Source organism: Lates calcarifer, unplaced genomic scaffold (genome assembly GCF_001640805.2).
Source record: "Lates calcarifer isolate ASB-BC8 unplaced genomic scaffold, TLL_Latcal_v3 _unitig_88_quiver_1495, whole genome shotgun sequence".
Taxonomy (NCBI): Eukaryota; Metazoa; Chordata; class Actinopteri; family Centropomidae; genus Lates; species Lates calcarifer.
In genome coordinates this window covers 2,817-23,660 of record NW_026118072.1, presented here as the reverse complement: position 1 = coordinate 23,660, position 20,844 = coordinate 2,817, and the positions used below count along the sequence as shown (strand labels likewise).

Sequence of the window (20,844 nt, the reverse complement as noted above, 5' to 3'; positions counted from 1 at the left end):
GAGGTTATGGCTGCCACATCAGGTTTGATCAATAATAAAGTCCAAGAGTTCACTTACTTTCCCCATCAGGACTCGCGTCAAATGAGTGTGTTCAATAAACTCAAAAGATTAGAATTGTTTGTGCATTATTAGCTTAAGCACATTGTATCTGTCTATACCTGTAACTTAGATGAAGGTCAGATCACATTTTATAACCAATTAGTGCAGAAAACCTGATTTCCATAGGGGTATCTTTTCTTGCCACTTTAAGTGTGTGCCATATTTGTGTGGGTGGACGACAGCTGTGTCGGGGCTTTAACAACAAATCTGCACCTAATATTATGACACTTTTCCTTCATCTGAATTGCTTGTTTTCATGTACTGCACAGCTGTGTGAAGTAGTTACTGTTACCTGGCTGGGGTCAGTGTAGTCCACAGTGTAGCCATCCAGCTGCAGGAGCTCCACAGGTTCAGCCTTCTTCTCTCTGTAGCTGCACATGGCAAAGGTGTATTGACTCACCTGCACCAATCACATAGAGAAGACATGTTGGCTCATCAGTCAAATGACAGGAGAATACATTATATATGTCAGCTGTTAATCACACTATACTACAAATCCCTTCCTCAGTTCTAACTGTCCCTCAGAGTAAAAACGTCTTCTAAAAAATGTATCAGTAATTAATACACCACACCTCTCTAAACTTCAGCTACAATTAACTTCAATATTTTACTGACATTTTGTCATTGCAATACTTTTTTAAAAACAAGCCCTCCAACCTCAACAACTATATAGGTAATTTGTCTCTGCTCTCTAACATGTCCCACCATGGTTACTATTATAAACACACAGTTAGGCGGATGGAATGGTTATGGTTTGTTTAGGTTTAGGCATAAAAAAAGTTGACCTTGGTTAGGTATAGGAAAATATCATGGTTTGAGTTGAAAATAAGTACTTCCTTAAGCTTAAAGGATCTTCATTACAACAATAAAAACATCATTAAGGCTGTAGAATGGTCACAGATAAAAGAAACAATATCCATTATTGGTTTCACAAGGGAACTGTGTGGCCCATCCATCCACTTCATCCCTCCGCCTCCTCCTAATGTGAACTTTTCTCCTCATACTATATCAACCGACTTCCTTCCTTTTCTCCCATCATTATTACCACCTCCATTAGAGGTCACCTGACAGTAAAATAGAACGATGGGTCAGACTAAGCAGCAGCACAGACGATCAGTCTCCTTTTATTAATACCTTACGTCCAAATGAAATATAAACATTTTAGAGATAAATATTTAAATAATAATTTAAAAAATCATATTTAGACAGACATATTTATTATAAGAGAAATGTCATATTTTCCAATTTCACACAGAAAGATATGTGAAGTCATGTCACTAAGCCATGTCAAGGCACATCTTTTCAATCTCTCTCCAGGAGACCAATACAACATGTCAGGACCAAGATGAATTGAGCAAAACAACAATCATCTGAATTAGAAACACCTGAAATCTTTAACATGACTTATATAACTAACTTTATCTAAGCAAAGTCTGTAAATGTTTAAATGATATAAAATTACATAACAATACATATGAAATGTTTATCATTAACATCCCCCCCCCAACATGTTTCCAACGCTAAAAGCTGCCAGTGCATTACTCGCAAAACAGGTCTTTTGTTTTTCGCACATATCTGACCGCATGTAAATGCATCACAGGACTAAAATCCTCTCTTCCAAAATCCGGGATGACCTTATTAATAATGATATAATGAATATACAATAGTGAATACCAGAAGTAGTAGTGAAGTTTTGATGAATTAACTGCTGCTGCAGTTTGGATATTGCATCTTTAAGCAATTAGCAATCCAGATTTTTTTTTAAATTTTCATTATAACATCTGTGTTACACTTTTAGATGGTGCTATATATAGATCTATCTCTTTAACCCCACACTCAACGCTGCCCATTGAGTTTCATTTCACGTTTCTGTTTGAAGGACTGTCATGTGCATATTACATGTAGCATATACTGTATAAGTCTGTGACAAACTGTAAATGTGTCCATGTGCGCGAAGGTCAGAAACCTAAAATTTGTCATCTTGTGGGCTGTACACCTTACGCATGCACCAGAGAAGTAAGCTGGATGCTTGTTTTGTGCACTGTATGCACTGTATATACTGTGTTCCACATGCTTGGTCATATTCTGAAGAAGCTCTTCCTCATGTTGTCAGAAGATAAGCATCATTCTTTCAAGTGCGCATGTGTGGAACGTACCTGCATACACATAACCCCAAACGTGGTATGTATAGAAACATGCAAAACTACAGTCATACCAGCAGCTCTGTGAGGTTGTACTGAGACACAGCAGCGCTGAACCTACAACATTCTTACAAGCTCAAGCTTTATAGTATGTCATCCATAAAACACAAGGTCCTAGAAAAGATCCAGGTTTAAAGGTGCTTAAATTAAATATGTTGATTGCTAGTTAGCAAGTATTACTTTAATGTATTTAGCATATCCCTTGCCTTTCTTTGTGTGTCACCATCACCTAAAAACTCCACTTTCACACAGAAAACATACCACTTCAGCTGTAAGGTTTCATGCTCCCAGAGGATGAACTTTTGATTTGAATGACCCCGAGTTCTACTTTAGTGCCACCATCAGGACAACTACAGAGAACTGTTTGTTCCATCCAACACTTTCGTATTGCGAAATGTAGTGTAACCTGTGCTTGAAACTCATAGGGCTTTACACATTCAATGATATAAATATCATAATAATAATTAGTGGAACTGGTGGTTTTAGTGGTTTGGGTTAGTACCTGTGGTCTTGACACTGCTCCATGTGCTGGTAAAAGGAAGTGTAGTGACACTCTGTTACTAGCTGTAGCTGGCCTCCTGCTACTGTAGCTGCCAGTCATACCAGCCTGTCGTCACAAATCACCAGGCCTGGCCAATCCGGTGCTGTCGCCACCTCTGCCGCTGCAAGTGGCAGCTCTCACTTTAGCTGCAGCTGCACTGTGTGTGTGTGTGTGTGTGTGTGTGTGTGTGTGTTGGATTTCCCTCCATGTGTGTGACAAATGAGATTCCTCACGACAGCACTGATGAGACCTGAGGCCAAGTAAGGGATGGAGGGAACCGCACCAACTCTCCAGCAGCTCCCTGGCCTCCAGGACACCGCAAAGGCAAATCAGAGTCTAAACTACCGACCCCCCCTTATACCCATACCCCAAAACACCAGCTTCCTTTCTCCCAGTCTCTCTTTCTCTCTCTCTCTCTCTCTCTCTCTCTCTCTCTGTCTCCCCCTCTCGCTCTTTCAGCTGTCAGTCAACAGAGAGGAGAGATGGAGAGACAGCGATGAAGAATGAAAAAGGAAGAGAGAGTGAAGGGGATTGCTGCAGTCGTTTATGTTCACATCATCACAGGAAACACATGGATATGAATCCTGGAGATGATTTGCTGGATGTGGCATGTGTGTTCACAAACAAACTTTAGAGGCCAAAAGCAAAACTTTCTATCTAAACCCTGACATGGGGTGGTATTTTCAATAAGATCCAAAAATACACATACATATACATAGGTTTGAAACAGAGAATTTATGCTGTTACTAGAAATATATACTGTTAGCTTAATTAAAGACTTCATTTTAAATTAATTGAATGGAAATGAATTTAAATGATTTGACTTTGGAGTGAATTTAAGTTTAATTTGACAGAGCTGAAATGGGCTGAATCAAACTGAAGGTAACTGTAGTGAACTAGTCTGAAATGAATTAAAATTAATTAAAATCATTTGACTTAATTAAATGAATTAACCTGAAATGAACTGAGCTGAACGGAACTGACATAAAAATTAAATAGAATTGAACCTATTGAATTGAAATGAAGTGATCTCAATAAAATGAATAGAACTGAAGTGAACTAAAAATGAGGTGAAATAAGCCAAATTAAAATGAAATGAACTGACATAAACTGAAGTGAACTGAATTGAAAGACAGATATGGGCAGATGTGGAAAGATGTATACAAATGTGTGACTACATTCAGTCCACCATGAACACACCTGGATGTTCTGAGGACGGGCGACTTAGGCCACAACCACTGTACTTATGAACTAATGGATTGGGAGAGGAGGAGGGGTTATTTAAGGACAGAGAGGAGGGCTGGCAGATGAGGAAGGAGGAGGTGACAGGCAAGTGCTAAATAACAGGGAGAAGAAAGATGGGAGGATGGGAAAATGAGGCAGAAGTAGAAGATAAAGGAAAGAGGGAGAATGGACACACAGAGGGAGGAATGAGAAGAGACAGAGGGAGGAAATGATTGATGGTTTCAATGTTGTGGCTGATTGGTGCATTTGTACATTTTATTAACAAGAAACTTAGCCTAAAACTAGCTCATAGCAAGTATTTGAATGTACCAAACAAATGAAAATGGATAATGACATGAACAAATGGGCATACAATCATACATGTGTGTATACCATTATTAGCACATAGTAAGATTGATTTTGTTTTCATATTTTTCTTTTAGCTTTCTTTAAAAAAAAAGGCTCTGTGAGCCATTCCTGTTAACCTGGAATTTGCTGAGCAATTATTAATTATTAACAGAGTTTTTCATTCTTATTATATTTTCTTAATATGTTCTTGAAAGGTGGTTACAATCTGGTGTCTGTGACGTCTGAATGCAGTAGGCTGCTTTTGCTGCCAACTAAGTGTTAACAACATGCTCTTTGCTACCACTGGCTGCTACTATTAATTAATTAATTAGTCTTTAATTAATTCATTAAGGCTGGTAAAGCAGGTCAACAGCTGTTTCTAACAATTGTCAACTGATGACAGTTTGTGCCCAAGCTTTTGCACATACAGTTTGTTTCATTTTTTAAGTTCATGGAATAAAAAGTAACAGTGCTGTAACCTTTGTTTGTATTTAGAACTGTGTAATCACCAAGGCATTTCTTTCAGGGATACTAGTGTGATTGTGTTTCCTCACTGAAATACTTTTTAATCATTGAAAAAAAAAAAAATCATCTGTAAAAGTAAAATAATTACGGGAGGGTATAATCTCAGAAAAGGCTGCGACACGTGAGTTTAAAGGTGTTTCATTTTCACATTTAACCAGCAAATACATCATATGGTAGTTTCAGTGCCGCCCTCCTGTGGTATCAATATAACATTAGTAGGATTACTGGATAATTTCTAATAAAAAAAATTGGAATCTGAAAGTTGTCTTTCACAGTTATTGACATAATCAGACACATCTAATACAAAAGTGACACCTCCTACGCTAGCTGCTTTGATTACACATTTATATTTTTTTCTGATTAGTCAATCAAGCTTTTCTGACCCTAAAATATTTCTCGCTCTTAAGATAAGGACTCTACTACTTATGTACCTGCTGTTTGAAATAGCATATGCATGTGTTCATTATCTACATTAGAAGAAACCAAGGTGAAGGACTGTATATCTTTGTATTTCTATCCTATCCTATTCTACTGTAATTCATATTAAAGTGCCAAATCTCAGCTTTAGAAAGAAATGTGTGAGAGATACAGCCCTTTTAACACATTGTGCCCAGATTGCAAAGGTTCAAACGGAACTGGGCAGATATACATGAAGTCAAATAAAATCATATTTAAAATTTTGTGGAAAATCTTTTGCTGTCAATGACTGCCTGAAGTCTTCAACCAACAGACATCAGCAGAGTCTTTGTATCTTCCCTGCTGGTGCTCTCCCAGGCTTCACTGCAGCCACCTTCAGCTCTCACTGGCCTGCTCTTCAAAAACTGGGATGCAGCTCAGTCTGACTGAGATCAGGTGATTGACTCAGCCTGCTAAATGATGAAATATCATCCACTGGGTTTTGACGCATTTGTCTGAGTCTGAGCACAGAAAGCTCCCGTATACCTCTAAATCCTCCGAGGTTATGGTCATATTCAAGTCCTCTCTTTACCACTGACCTGGAGATCATTCTTAATTGCTGTGCAGGCATAAAGAGTTTTTTTCCCACAAGACCTCAGTCTACCAGCTTGTAAACTACAATATTCTACTTTTCCTGTGTGCACCTGCTTTTTGTACCCAACTGTTGAGTTTGTTAAACCAGCGTTAAACCAACCTTTATATCTCTCTCATCTGATTTTTGTTCCATCAATATCTTTCTAACTTGCATGGTCATCTCTTTATTCCTGATTTATTCTTTATTATTTATCTTCTCTAAAACACATTGTAACTCAGAAAAAAAACTAACTCTGAAATTCTGTATTGTTTTGTTAGGGGTGTCTCAGGGTTGTATTTTGAGACAGTCATTACAAAATATATTAATCAAGTTAATTAATATTTTTTGATCCATTTAAGGTTTTAAGTGATAAAGACAACATGAGCAACGTCAACAGTCAGTACTTACTTACAAGACTTTGTAGGAGCTGTCTCTAAAATGCAACCTCAAACACACAGTGTGAACCAGATAGTGTCTGCTCCTCAAAACAAACATCCATGCTCATACACAGAGAGACATACAAGCAAACACACCCAACCACCTACCCACTCTCTCTCTCTCTCTCACACACACACACATACACATACACGTACACATACACATACACATACACGAGTGTGCAGTTTATTGACCAGTTTATTTGTCACTTGCTATATATTTAGCTGGGAGCAAATGAAAGGCTTCAAGTTGGCGGCGCTCAGGCTTTTCTAGCTGCGAGTGTTAGGCCAGCTAGTGTTCACTCGACTTTGTCAATCCCCTGTCAACTTGTAGCTCTGAGACATATCCTCTCCAGTGCACAAGAGACAGGCCACCCCCCTGCCCCCACCACCACCACCACCCCCCGCCTGCTGCCCACTTCCTAATGCAGAGCCACCAGGAAATGGCCGCTTCCACCACCTCTCCACACACACACGCACACACACGCACACACCCCACCCCCATCTCCTGACAAAAGCCTGCTTGGCCTCTCCATCATTCCCCTGACAGCCAAAAGAAGACAGCTTGGCTGCATCTCTCTTTCTCGCTGCACACATAACATGTGGCCAATGAAAATATTATAGCCATAAAGCAGAGCTCATGTTGAAGGCTGTCCACGGTTCTCGGTTGGGTGTGATCAGGTTATGGAGCTCGCTATGCGTTCACTTAAGTCAAAAAATTTGATCTTGTCGCTTGAAAATTCTAACAGAGAGCAAAGATCAAGAAAACATGACAATTTGTGGACACTCTCGCTGTAAGATATTAATGGCACTACAAATATGAAATTATCACCTCAACCTGTCCTGACTCTTTTGTAGTTCTCTACACAAAAGCAATTGCTGGTTCAAGAAGTGGTCATAATTTGTGAGGGGAAAGAAAAGACTTCAACAACTTGTTTGGTGAAACATCCAAACCTGTGCCAGAACTTGGACAATCTGACTGTATTACTTGGTCACACTGGGTAAACTGCTTACCAGTGTAACAGACAACATATAACAACATAAACAAGTTATTTTCCGTCTACCTTAATTTGATTAGAAAGAACTTCAGTCCTGGTTGCACATGATGTCATGTTCAGTATGCTCTAATGCTACATTTCAAACTATTTCATTTATCTTAATAAATTGTATTAGACAAAGATCAAAATATCAGTCCAGTAAACCTTCAGCGACCCCATCTGCATAGGAAAAGACTCTGGGTGGATCCAGAGACTTACTGCATGAAGACTTACAGCTGTCACAGCCATAATGAGTGCAAGTTCATTAGAAATACATTTCTTTCCATACCTGGGAAACCTCAACACTTTAGTGATGCCACTGTGCATTCAAAAGACCTCATATGACCACTGTATATACTGAATCAATTTTTTTGGTTGGTTGTTTTACTATATAATACACTGTGTGACTTCCTATCTTGTAGGAAATAAAACAAGTTTAGTATGACTGTATTATCTGAGCTTACCTGAACCAGCACAAAGAATCTTTTCTTCCATCTTTTCCACACATTTTTGCCAATGGCCCAAAGATATCTGTGGGATGCAAACAAACAGTAATTTAGACAAAATAAACATTAACAGAGATTTCTCAGTGTGACCTTTATGCAGCTGAATCAAGCGTTTTGGGGTTTTTTCCTGCTTTGCCAGGACTGCCAGGAGTTCTGATGCACTAGGACAAATCTACAGAAAGGATGTATGAGGTGGTAGTGTTAAGCATTTACTGACATCTCCTGGTAAAATGTTATTACTGCAACCAGTCACATCGCTTCTTTAAAAAACTCTGAGCATTACAGATTTTACATCTCATTGTCCTGTTCTTTATTTGGTGTTTTTGTCTAAGCTGACACTTACCCAACATAGGTGTAATTAATGAAACTAGCAGTGTTGATGTTCCATTTAGGTGTGCCTATAAACCACGTGACTTGTGTTAAGACTCCTTCACTTTTTGCACTTTATTGAGTTGTAGATTTCATTTTAAATTGATAAAATTGCCATTTTTGCCCATCAACGCACACTCAATGATCCATCGTGACAAAGTGAAAACTGAATTTTTACAAATTTATTAAAAATTTAAACTTAAATCTCAGATGTAAATGCATTCTCTTGGTTTGAGATGTGTCTAGAACTTGATTGTGTCTAGAACTTGATTGTCCTACTGCTACAACTGGGCACAGTTTACAAAGACACACAATCCACACTGCATGTCAGGTAAAAAACCAAGCCACGACATCCAAAGAACTCTCTGTAGACCTCCATGATAAAATGGTGGTGAGGTACAGATCAGGGCAAGAGAATAAAACCAATTCTAAAGCTTTCAGTGTTCCCAAGATGAACCAGCAAGAAGTGTGACTGTCACAGCTACCTAACTTTCATACCTAGGGTTGGCCAATATTATAAAAAAAATAATTCACAATACATTTATTTTAAAATAGTGTAATACTGATGACATCAACATTACCAAATGTTGCAATGTTGCAGTGGTTAGCACCGTCACCCCTCAGCAAGAGGGTTCCAGTTTTCTCCCACAGTCCAAAGACATGGTTGTTTGTCTCTACATGTCAGCACTATGATAGACTGGGGATCAGGGCCTTGGGAAACTGTACCCGTGATGTGATGATTATTAATGGGGACTAAAGAAGTAGAACACAAAGTGAAGCTAAATCTTATGTAATTTCTGTGCAATTCAGAATATGATATGATTAGTTTCTCTGGAAATCATTCATTGCTTGTCACACTCATGAGTTTAGCAAAAAAAGATCAAAAACAAAAAAAAATCATCCCAGATTATTTTCTTGTTATCTCATTCAGAAATGCAGCACAATGTTGCAGTCAGCATGCTATATATAATCTTTGCTTCATACTAAAGTAAACGTGTCCTCTGTAAGTCCTAAGGCTTGTTGTGTTGAGATTTTGACATGAAAACATGATGCAGAAAGAGGCGGATGGGAAGAGGGCTTTTATTGTAAAAGAACATCTGAGGGTGAAGACCCCAGTTTGATCTGCCTCTGCTGCTCCTAGCCTTGCTATGGGTGTCTCTGGTGAGTTTGCCTCAGTCTACCTCAGTCTGCCTTTCCCCGCGGTCCCTCCCAGAGCTGCCTCTGCCTGTCGTACTATATAAACCACCATCTTTGAGGTGACACATGAGGGCCCTGCCTGGGTGCTGTGCAGAGTGGAACCACTGGTACAGGGAGGCAGTGTGGGCATCTTACAGGGCAGCCCAGAAGCCTCCTCAAAGGCGCCAGAAGAAAGCATATGGAGGGGAGGGAGGGAGGGTGGAAGACGGACATGCAGCTCCTGACAGCTAGACAGAGGAGCAATGCTGTGAAGCAGGGAGAGTGCGCACCATTGTGTATAAAACACAGCAACATTTTATTTCCAATCCACAGCACTGCAGCCTTGAACTGCAGGCATACATTATCATGTGGTGGATAGTTAAACCAAAGAACACCTTAATCATCATTTCTGTCTTGAAGCTGGCCAGATTCAAGTGCTCACACTACACTGCAATGCCAGTGACACCCTAGCTGAGTTTGAGTGAAAATTAAATGGTGGTAACACTTGTCCAGGGGTGCTATGAGTAACAGTTAGACTCCACTGAATGTTTATAGAATAAGAGCAGCAGTGTTCTAGCTCTCAGTAACGCCTAGAGAACTTATCCTGAACACTCTCAAAATCTGTCCAACTCCAGCACTTGCAGTCACAAGCATTTAAGTGCACATTTATGCACCACCACGCCATGGGTGAGTGTGTCCCACATCTGAAATCAGTACACTTACACTTGACTTGACACACTTGCAAACACGTGCAAATACCGCTTTAGAGCTCTTTTCAGAGCTAAGGTATTGCACTAACAACTCTAAAATGAGTTATACTGAAATGCCTGGTAAGAAAAACACATTTTTTCGCATTGAACAAAATATAAGGTTTACCTGGATCACATGCGCGACACTCGCACTTTCTCTTCTCCCCCTTCTCTCCATGCCCGTGCAACACAATCTCAAAAACACCAGAAAGCCAGCGTCCTGTTTCAAAAAGAAGCTTCGTGATTTTGAACTTGAAGTAACGTTAGTGAGGAAATTAGCTGATGTTAACCAGTTAATTGCTATCCTCCGCAGTAGCAAGCCTGTAGTGTGTTTCAGCGAAGTTAGACATGCTAACTCTCGTAGCTGTTGCATACGTTCATTTGAAGACAGCGTTGCCTTTTTCTAATTCTTTCTCTTTTTTCTTTTCTTTTTTTTTTTTCTTTTTTGGACGTTTTTGGCTCATCTCTTTCTGCCATCATGAACACAGGTCGCGTTAATCCGATTGCACGTGGTTCCTGCACGTCGAGTCTTGATGAAATCTAGCTACGGAGCCCCGGAATGGTCACATTTTTTAAAACGTGCGCACAAAATAGTCAAATATGCGAACGAGATCATTCGTGTGCACAAGATGAGTGTACATATAGAGAGCTATGACAACAGGCTTTCTCTCCTAAGAATGAAGTGCACTGTGCTTATTTCAAATATCAGTGTTAAGCTGATTACTATAAAAAAGATCTCTACTAAAAATCGACTTTGAGTTCTCAGTGATTCCCAATCTAACCACTCTCAACTTGGTTCAAATCCCTCAGCTCAACCACCACCCATAATTAAACTAACAGCTTTTCAGAAATCCAAGGCACAATGAGGCCTCGGAGCATTATCATCAGTATGTTTTGGCCAAAACAATTGAATTTAATAATCAAATGGATAAATCCCACCCTCTAAATGCCTTCTGGATGGACACAGAGCAAGGATTTTAACTCTCCAATTTATTAACCCAGCCATTAATGGTAGAATATGCAGAATTTTCCTTAAAAAAACAAAACAAAACAAAACAAAACAATGTATGGACCCATAAAAAACATAATCCCTCTCAGTCATTATGTATGAACCACCGTGTGCAACAGTGTATTTATCTGCAGAGATTTATCTTCTGCCTTCATTTTCTTATTTTTATCTTATTTTTCTGTGTTTGGGACATTTCTGGGCTGCAGGCTCTGAGCAGTGGGTGTGTATTCCCCAGCCAATAACAGTGGTCAGGTTGTGAGGGACTCTATAAAAATGTAGCAACCAGGTTACATCTCTGCTTCCTCTCTCTCCTGTGCTCTCTGTCGGTGTCATGGATGTATAAAGTGCTGCAGGTCTGTGTCTGTTTGACCAAAGGTGGGGCTGAGCTGGGGCTGCATTCATTCAAAATCCAGCAGTGTGGCATTTTCCTGCAGGATTGTGCAGAGGTGTAGGTGTGTTTATTTCTTGTTTAGAATGGAACTTCTCCTTCTTCTTCTTATTGTTATTATTATTATTATTATTATTATTTCTCTGATTCACTACTTTGGTCCTGCTAACAGCACTCCCACTCTCTATTCACTCTATAGCACATTTAACTGCATAGTATACCCTTGAGAAACATTGCTGCTTTTTGAACATAACACTCATAACATAACACTCTCTCTCTCTCTGTCTCTCACTCATCTAAACCTACTATCCCCTCAACAATCATCAAGCCAAATTATCACTGTCCCTACTCTAAATCACTTGTTGTGTGTTGAGTCCATTTTTGTTCATCCACTTGCTGTGTAAATACATTTCTCACAATGAAGGGAGAACACAAAATGAGTGCTGCTGACAAAAGGAAAAAACTATCCTCACCCCTGGCTGTGATTCTCAGGGTCCACCTTGTAAGAATTTAAATGCCATGAACACTTAATAAGTGCAGAGCTACATCAAGAATTATATGAGGCTCAGTGACTAAACTTCATGAGCACAGCTGGTATCCCACAGCTGGTATCTTGTCTTGTCATATCAGATGCAATTAATCACCGTATTAATGTCTGCCTGCCATTTATCAGTCTCTAATCGCAATATCTTTTGAAGAGGCACTTGTATAAGTTGTCCAATCCAAACAACTGCAATAAAACTAATAAGAGATGACTTGTACATGCTACCTAGACCTGACATAGGTAATAATCAGGAAAAAAAAGAAAACGTGTGTGGGTGTATTAAGGGTAAGAAGGGCCTTTAATTGCATTAAAATTCTCTATTGCCTCACAAGTTAAACTGTAGACAGTTACATAATTCAAAATCGTGTAATTTGGCCTTGAATTGTTCCCCTATGAGTTCACTGCTATAAAATGTTGCAGAGGCCATACCCTTCCAAAAAAGAAAAGGAAAAGAAAGAAAGAAAGAAAGAAAGAAAGAAAGAAAGAAAAAGAAAAATGAATCGTGTCAAAACTTTTACTGTCATGGAAATTAAAGTATGTGTAGTAACAGCTGGTCACCATAGGAGGGAAGCAAAACATTATCTTTTAGGCAACACACCTCCAGTAACACACTATCACACAGGGCTCAGAGGTGATTACAGATGCAATGGTATCTAGGACAGGGGATAATGAGGAAAGCAAATAAGGTTTAAGGTCTGTATGTGACTGCAAGGATATATAGGATGTAGATGCAAAAACAATATTAATCATGTAATAATAATGTGTTTTGAGCATAATATGTAATAAACCAATCAGTGTGCCCTCTCCCATTCCCTTTTAAAACCAGGTGCACTCACACCTTGGTGGATCATTGTTATAATGGCAAATATGGCAACTTATTCTGCCAGCTGATCTCGCCTCATCCATTTTGTTGCTGGTGTATTTGGGTTCACTGGCATCGTTACATGCAGTTAAGCATCACACCTCCTAATGCCCTGTAATGTGTCCTCACTTATGTCCAACAAACCTCCATGACACATAGCAATATTATGCAACACACAACATGAATTTTACTGCGCATCTCTGTTTGTGTAAGAAACAGAGAGTATATGCATTGTGCACCCGCTTATGAAGGCACATATTACTATCTTGATAATAAGATAGCAATGCACCAACAATGCACCTGACCACACCTTATTTTAATGCCTACATATCCTTGGACACTGAGATGGGAAAACAATGGACTGGAGCTGGACAGGAAGACTGCCACTGTATGAAACTAGCATCACGCTGGGCAAAATATGTGTCTAATTTTACAACATTTGGGGTCACAAGCATGCAGAATCTTACTGTCACTTACCCACAATGCTTCATGTTTTGTGGTTTGTCCATGCGAATAGCCAATTTAATCTTGAGGTCACTGTCTGGACACCCTTTAGATACAGTCATCTTATGGAGCTCTGACTGCTTTGGACTGTTAGGAGTTGGGTGGAGCACAACCTGGGCATAATAATATGACAACAATGTGTGTGAGCTTTGCAGGATAACTGAGAGTGAAATTATTTAGATGAAGCAAAATTGTTGTAGTCATTACTTACCCTCCCCAGCTCCTTATCTTCCAGAGCCAACACTCCTGTGCTCTCAGTGAAAAGCTTCACTTTGACAGCAGGTAACGGCTGGGTGGTGGTGAAGTCGCCCTGGGTACCCCAACTACACACACAGACACACAGACACACACACACACAAACACAGAAAGCACTGTGTTAGAGATGATGTCTCTTGCTCTGTCAGCATGTGACAAGCTTAGCTGCTGATTACAGCAGACCCTGCTAAACCAGAACTTGCAGAAGACAAAGTTAGCCACTAGATGGTTAATATACAGGAGCGTTTAGCAGCTAAACAGCCTCATATGTTTCTCAAGAGTTGATGGAGACCAAAGGGGAGCTAAAATGAGGATGAAAATTAGATGTATTCATTAGACAGCCAGAGAGACAACCCCAAATAAATACTGATGTGGTCTGTGTCTGCTAAATGTGAAAATAAGGCACTGTTTGCCAAGATATGTGCTACATCAACCTCCAAAGGAGATAAGATGTTGATATCGGATCTTTGTAAAAGCCGCTCTCAGCTGCCTTAGGAAAAGATCTAAAGAGGAGACTCCTAATTGAAGTTTCAGTGCCATTTTGAGGATACCTCATGTTAAGATATTTTTGAATGTAACCCATAAAAGGTAGGAAGTAAGAATAAGATAGTTGCAGTGCATGCTGCCACACCTGCATCTGCCTATTAAGGCTGTGAACAGATATCTATTATGTTGAAAAAGAGGCCGCTGGGGCTTTTCATGTGCAGCACTGCCATATGTTTCTTTGTTGTTTGCAGTGGTGTTGCTGGGAGGCCTGTGGCTGTGCAGTGTAACGATGTTCCCACTGGAGAAATCAATTTAACATCCCACACACACCTCAGATGTTATACTCAGATCCACTACTGAGCAGAGGACACAGAAACTCAAGAGAAATGGATGACCACTGCCAAGTCAGATAAATTTCAAAAAAGCAGTGATGGTCAGAGGAGAGAACTATAGGCTTTACAGCTGTATTTCATCTATTAACCCAGCCTGGCACCATTGAAAAAATATTGCCAGAATCATCAACTGCAGAAAAATATGAATACAGTTGCTGTGACACAACCCATAGGTCTTTCTGTTTAAGGACACTATAAAGTAGTAAGCTACCTAACTAGTAGTACTAGTACTAGTAGCTAGTGGTGAATTAGACAAAGTCACTGCTATATTCCTGAAATATTGACTATATCTGCTGACTATAGATGATTACCCATCAGTGTGATTATGAGAATGTCTGGATTGTTAAGATCAAGGTTTGGTTTGTGTTGAGATAGCAAACTGTTTATTTTCTTAAAAAATGCAAGGTGCCCAAGTCCTATGGCTGCAAAACAAGCCAAAATCATCACTCCTCCATCTCCATGCTTGACAGTTGGTATGAGGTGTTTGTGGTTTTTGCCAAATGTGGTGCATTATGGCCAAACATCTCCACTTAGGACTTGCGTCTGTCCAAAGGACATTGTTCCAGAAGTCTTGTGGTTTGTTGAGATGCAATTTTGCAAATCTATGCCATGTTGCCATGTTCTTTTTAGAAAGAAGAGGCTTTCTCCTGGCAATCCTTCCAAACAAGCCATACTTATTCAGTCTTTTTCTAATTTTTGCACTTTGCACTGGACTTGAAGTTTCTTCACTGTGTTTTTTATCAGTAGTGTTTTTATTATTATTCCCAGTACTTATTGCATGCATTCGACCTCTTATCTTAAGTCTGTTGATGCTGCTGGAACTGTGAATTTCCTGTACAGATTAATAAAGTATCTATCTAATCTAATCTAATCTAATTGTACTGTCATCAACATTCAACATGCTAACTGAGGCCTGTAGAGTCTGAGATGTAGCTTTTGGGTTTTTGCAATTTCACATGTATCAATGGTCAGTACATACAGGTGACCATTTACATCTGCCAGAAAACAAGGCCTTGTCAGATTTTTGTTACACTTCTGGAGTGTTTATGTAAGCAAGTTGACAGAGAAAAGCAATGTTTCCAGCCAGGATCTGGTCTCCCGTGTCAGCTATTTTCCCATCACTTACTCCAACTGTACTGATGAAACAGATTGAATTATTAAACAGTAACAAACAAGACTGAATCAGAAAAACAGGAAGTGTAAGAGATGAGACAATGAATGAGTGGCTACCATGGAGACGAGATGTGACCTGTGGTCTTACATCTGACACTGAAGCTGTGTCAGTTTTATTGGCACTGCTACTTAATTATGGAAATAATCATGTAACAGGAAAGCTGCTTTGTTACCTCAGTGAATCATGAAATTAAATGTTCACCCCCTGAGTCTAAACACTGTTGAGAACATATTTTCTGACAAACGAAAGTTGATCCATCTTACTACTTTCATATATGATTTAGGCAGATTCCATATAACAGTGCCTTTTCTCATTTGATGCCCTGAAACACATCTGAGGAAGTGCGATAAAGTTTGTCACTGAGATGGCACAGCCTGAGATTTACAGCACTTGATTGAACATGCAATTCTTGAAACCACACTTAAAAACTAATGCTGAAAGAGTACTACCCTGACTATAGAGACTGCACGCTGAATGACATAGGATGTGGACATGTATCAGTGGTCAGTATATAGAACAGGTGACCATTTACACCCGCCTGAACAACCACAACCACACATTAAATTAAAATATGAGTCAGCAACAAGAGGCAACACAATCCCATTAAAACGCTATATGCTAACCACACTACATAGTGCATTCATATTTTATGTTGAATACACACAGAAGCCTTCAGGATATACACATCTATTTGACTAGCAGATGACAGTGTGTGTGTGTGTGTGTGTGTGTGTGTGTGTGTGTGTGTGTGTGTGTGTGTGTGTGTGTGTGTGTGTGTGTGCGCGCGTGTGTAGTGTACATACGTGGGTTTTGAGGCCTCAGCCTGGTCTGTTTGTAGTTTATGTCCTCCCTCTACCTCCATGGTACAGTAAACAATCCTGTTTGGAGCCAGCGACTTCAGACCTTGAACCTCCATGATCACTACCTGCAGCACACAGAGATGTAGTTTAAACACACAAAGGGGAAAAGAGATAAGTTTACATAGCCAAACACAAGAACAGCAACTTAGAAAAACGAAGAAAATAAAGCCAGAGTTGTCTCCTATATTTTGAATGACAATATAGATGGTCAAACAACAGATGTAGATGTCAGTGACAAGCTATAACTGCATCTTTATACTGTCAGACAATTGCATGTGTGATCATTATATTTGAGGTTAGTGCCCAAATATAAGCATTAAATCAAATCCCTTTTTATACTTATGAAGCATAAACATAAAAAGCTATGTCAATGTTGACACCTCTATTACGCGGTTGGCTGTGTTGAAATACTAAATAAATCATCAAAGAGTGAGTTAGAGTGGAGAGACTGGAGCTTGGCACCAAGCAGCAAGAATATTTACAAGCCTAGCTGAGATATGCACCAGATGGTGGCAGTATTGCACAATTCTTTTGAACTGAAACAGGATGAACACGATAAAGAAAAAGTGATTGAACTGCTTTTCTGTTGGGTTTGTTTGTTTGTTTGTTTTTGTTTGCTTTCTTATCATTAAGGTTTGGGATTTCAATACCTAATTAAATGAAAACAATAAGCCTGTTTTAGAGGAAAGTAGTGGTTTTCATTCAGTACCATGGACTTGGCCTGATACACCAGGATATCATCACTCATTTATTTGCACTCTCGATTATCTTTCATTAACTAACAAAGTATACAACCTAGAAATACTGTCAAAGACAAGCTGTTGTGTCAGTTTAACATATCTGTGAACATATCTATGAGGTGACAGGCCATCCTGAAACTCTTGAACTAGTGAGAAACTACTTAAACTATAGTGTTGTAAATGTAAAATGAATTTCCACAAAGGCTACTATGTTTCTCTAGTTTGCAAACTGGGATCTAAAGAAACAGATGTTGCAGCTTTTATGCAATTACAGAACAACTGTAGAGAGCAAGCAAAGACAGTATGTTAACTGTAATCAATGTTTGAGCCTCCACAGTAACTATTTCTTTGGATTTGAGTCAGCAGAAGTGTTTTATTTGTTTGCTGTCTCCAAAGCTACTGGATATATTAGTTTTGGTTGTTTTGGAGGATGAGAACAGAGTAAACTACACTGTTGCCCTGTTTGACACCACCTTTAGAATATGCTATAGCAGCTGCAGAGAACAGAAAAATATGTACACTGCAAACATGAAGCATGCGACATAGCCACTCAAGAATGTTCTGCAAGAAAAAAAATGTTTTGCATTTACATTTGTTTATCTCAAACTACTCAATCTTGACTGGTTAAAGCTTGAGTTGTTTGTAGCTGCCGTGTAGTTTGTCCAGTGAGGTGTAGGAAGTGTTTACATTCATAGAATTGTCTAGGCTTACTGAAACTGAAGCTTGTCTTGAATAAAAGTTTACTGAGAAGAGAGATGCTCAAACTGTGGGCAGGTGCTGCCAGGCTAAAGAAAAACATTCATTGTACAAAAGATAGAATTTCTCCCACCTCACCCACATTGTGTTTTTCAGACTGGAAGAGATGGAAAAGTGCCTTTTTTTCTCTGAGATGCTAGAAACCATCAACAGTGAGGCAGTAAAATAATCATGGTGCTGCTGGACTGTTATGCCTGCTCAAGTTTTGGACAGGTAATTTATCATCTTAATGTTAAGGAGATACTAGGCACTAGGTACTTTTCATGTTCAACAGATGGACCTATAAATGTGCTATGATCATCACAGGTTCTCAAGTGTTGATTATTTCATTTATTGTTGTTATCCTTGACCAAAAGGTTTAATTTGAACTATAATTTTGAATCATGAACATGTTCAACAACAAATAATTTTGAAGTTAGAAATGTTAATTATTCCTTGTGACCTTTTACAGATGAGTTTTTTGTGGTATCCTGTTCCCTTTCTTTTGATGGTGAGTTAAGCTGGACTAAATCTGAAATGATTTGTACTCTTTCTTCCCACTCAGAAAATACTCAGCTTTGGACAATCAGGAGCTAACTGAACTGTGATCCATGAAGCTTTCCAACATATTGTTTGAAACATGCCTTGTGTGTCTTTGGTATACATACACTTTGGGCTCCTAAACATGCAATGTGCATCTTTGGTCCATTAATTAAATTTAAGTTTACATTTAGCAAATCAGTGGTGCAGTGGTTAGCACAGTCACCTCAAAGCAAGAAGGTTCTGGGTTTGAACCCTGGTTTGCCTGGAGCTTTTCTGTGTAGAGTTTTCATGTTCTCCCTGTGCCTGCGTGAGTTCTCTCCGGGTACTCCAGCAAGCTGCTCGAAGGTGTGAATTTGAGTGTGAATGTTTGTTTGTCTATATGTGTTGGCCCAATGTCAACTGTGAAACCAGGCACGAGCCCCCCCACAATCCTTAACAGATAAGCAGTATAGATAATGAATGAATGAATTTAGCAAATCTCACTGTATTCCACTGGCACAGGGTCAAATATAAGGATCAATTACGTTTGAGGGGCTTGTTCTAAATTTTGTGGAAATCAATGATTTATTTATTTTTAATCCTCATACTTGTTATGTTTGAAGTGATCCACATGTCCACAATCCAAAGGAGTAATTAAACATCATTAGGTATTATTTTAGATATTATTATTTTAGCTCTAAAAATGGAATAATGTTACCAAAGCATTACTTTATATAAAAATGTCTGTGCTGCACACTAGTCATATTTCCTGTTCAAATCATTCTTCTTGATATGCTGCTAAAGCTTCTCCTTATTCTACTTCTGTGCCTGAAGAAATATTAAACTGTAAATGACAGACTGCAATACATTTCTTCTCATATATTCATACTCCCCAAAGGATGTACCATTTCTATTTTGGAAAGTCAGGCACCAACCCAATCTGTACACACTGCACACAAGTTGTTACTTAATGTAAAAAGTATTTTAACCTGTCTGATAACATCCATGCTCCCATTAGAATTAGTCATTAGTCATTTTTGTTTTCTGTATTGCCACTGTCAGGACAGAATTTACTTTGGTTTGCCCAGACAGTCTGCATAATTATATCTTTTTACCATATCCACTGCTGTAACAGAAAAAGTAAAAACTGTTTGACAAACCTCCAGGGTGAAGGACAGAACCACGTCAGATTTGGACAACGTGTTCTCGTCCTCCTGGCCCATGTCCATGATTGATGTGTTATGGCCTCGTTTCAGCTTCTGCAGCTTAAATTCTCCTCCCTTGGATACCGGCATGCTCTCCAGGTTGGCCATCAGCAGGTTGACAGAAGATCGCAGCTCCTCAATGTACATTGCCTCCATCTCCCTGGAGGAAAACCTGGGAAACCTTCCACCATGCTAACCAAAGCAGGAAGACAGCCAATTCATTAATGAGCACTATCCACAGAATGTTCAAAATAACCGCATAAAACAAAGTAACACTGTTGTAGAATATATTACAATGTAATGTTTTACTGTGACCTACCACCTTCTCAGGTAAGCAAAATCTAAACTCATGTTAAACATTAGTAAGTAAGATAATCATGCAAAACAGAAAATCTGAATTGGTATTATTTCACACATTCAAAGTTAGATGTTTTCCATTCAAATGAAAATCAAACTGAATTACAGTGATAAACCAAGGTGGTGAAATTGAATCAATGTCAAAAGCCTGGGCCTGCCATTCATTCATCCACCGTTTGTCCCTTACCCGAGCAATCTGGTCTGCCATTTGCAGGCGTCCATCCAATTCTCTTCTGATCTGTGCTGCCTGCTCATCAGGGTTGTCAAGCTAGGGGAACAGAGACACAATGTTCTTCTGAAATGGAACCACAACAATATATACTACATAATAATAATTATAACAAATAAAACAGATAAGAAGAGTCGAGATAAAGGTACTGTACTGAATCAAACGTTTCTCTTTTTCTGTGTAACTTGTCTTTACACAATGCTTTTGATGGAGTATTGGCAACCATCTTGAACTAAAACCAAAATATAAACAATGCCAAAAATGTCTTTGTTTTGTCAGTGACCAAAAGCAGAAACATAAGATTCTGACCCAGAGGAAACATCATCACTCAGCTGCTGCT

The 20,844-nt window shown here is 39.1% G+C and overlaps 1 protein-coding gene across 1 annotated transcript; it reads right to left on the bottom strand.

The window, feature by feature from the left end:
- Positions 1-391: 391 nt before the first annotated feature.
- LOC108880322 (calcium-dependent secretion activator 1) lies at positions 392-20,543 on the bottom strand (the record flags this gene model as incomplete). Its single annotated transcript, XM_018671791.1, has 7 exons — positions 392-499; positions 7,907-7,973; positions 13,523-13,662; positions 13,761-13,872; positions 16,660-16,781; positions 19,874-20,110; positions 20,463-20,543. Coding segments are annotated over 7 exons (867 nt in total), but the record flags the coding sequence as incomplete, so codon positions are not given.
- Between the last annotated feature and the right edge of the window lie 301 nt (positions 20,544-20,844).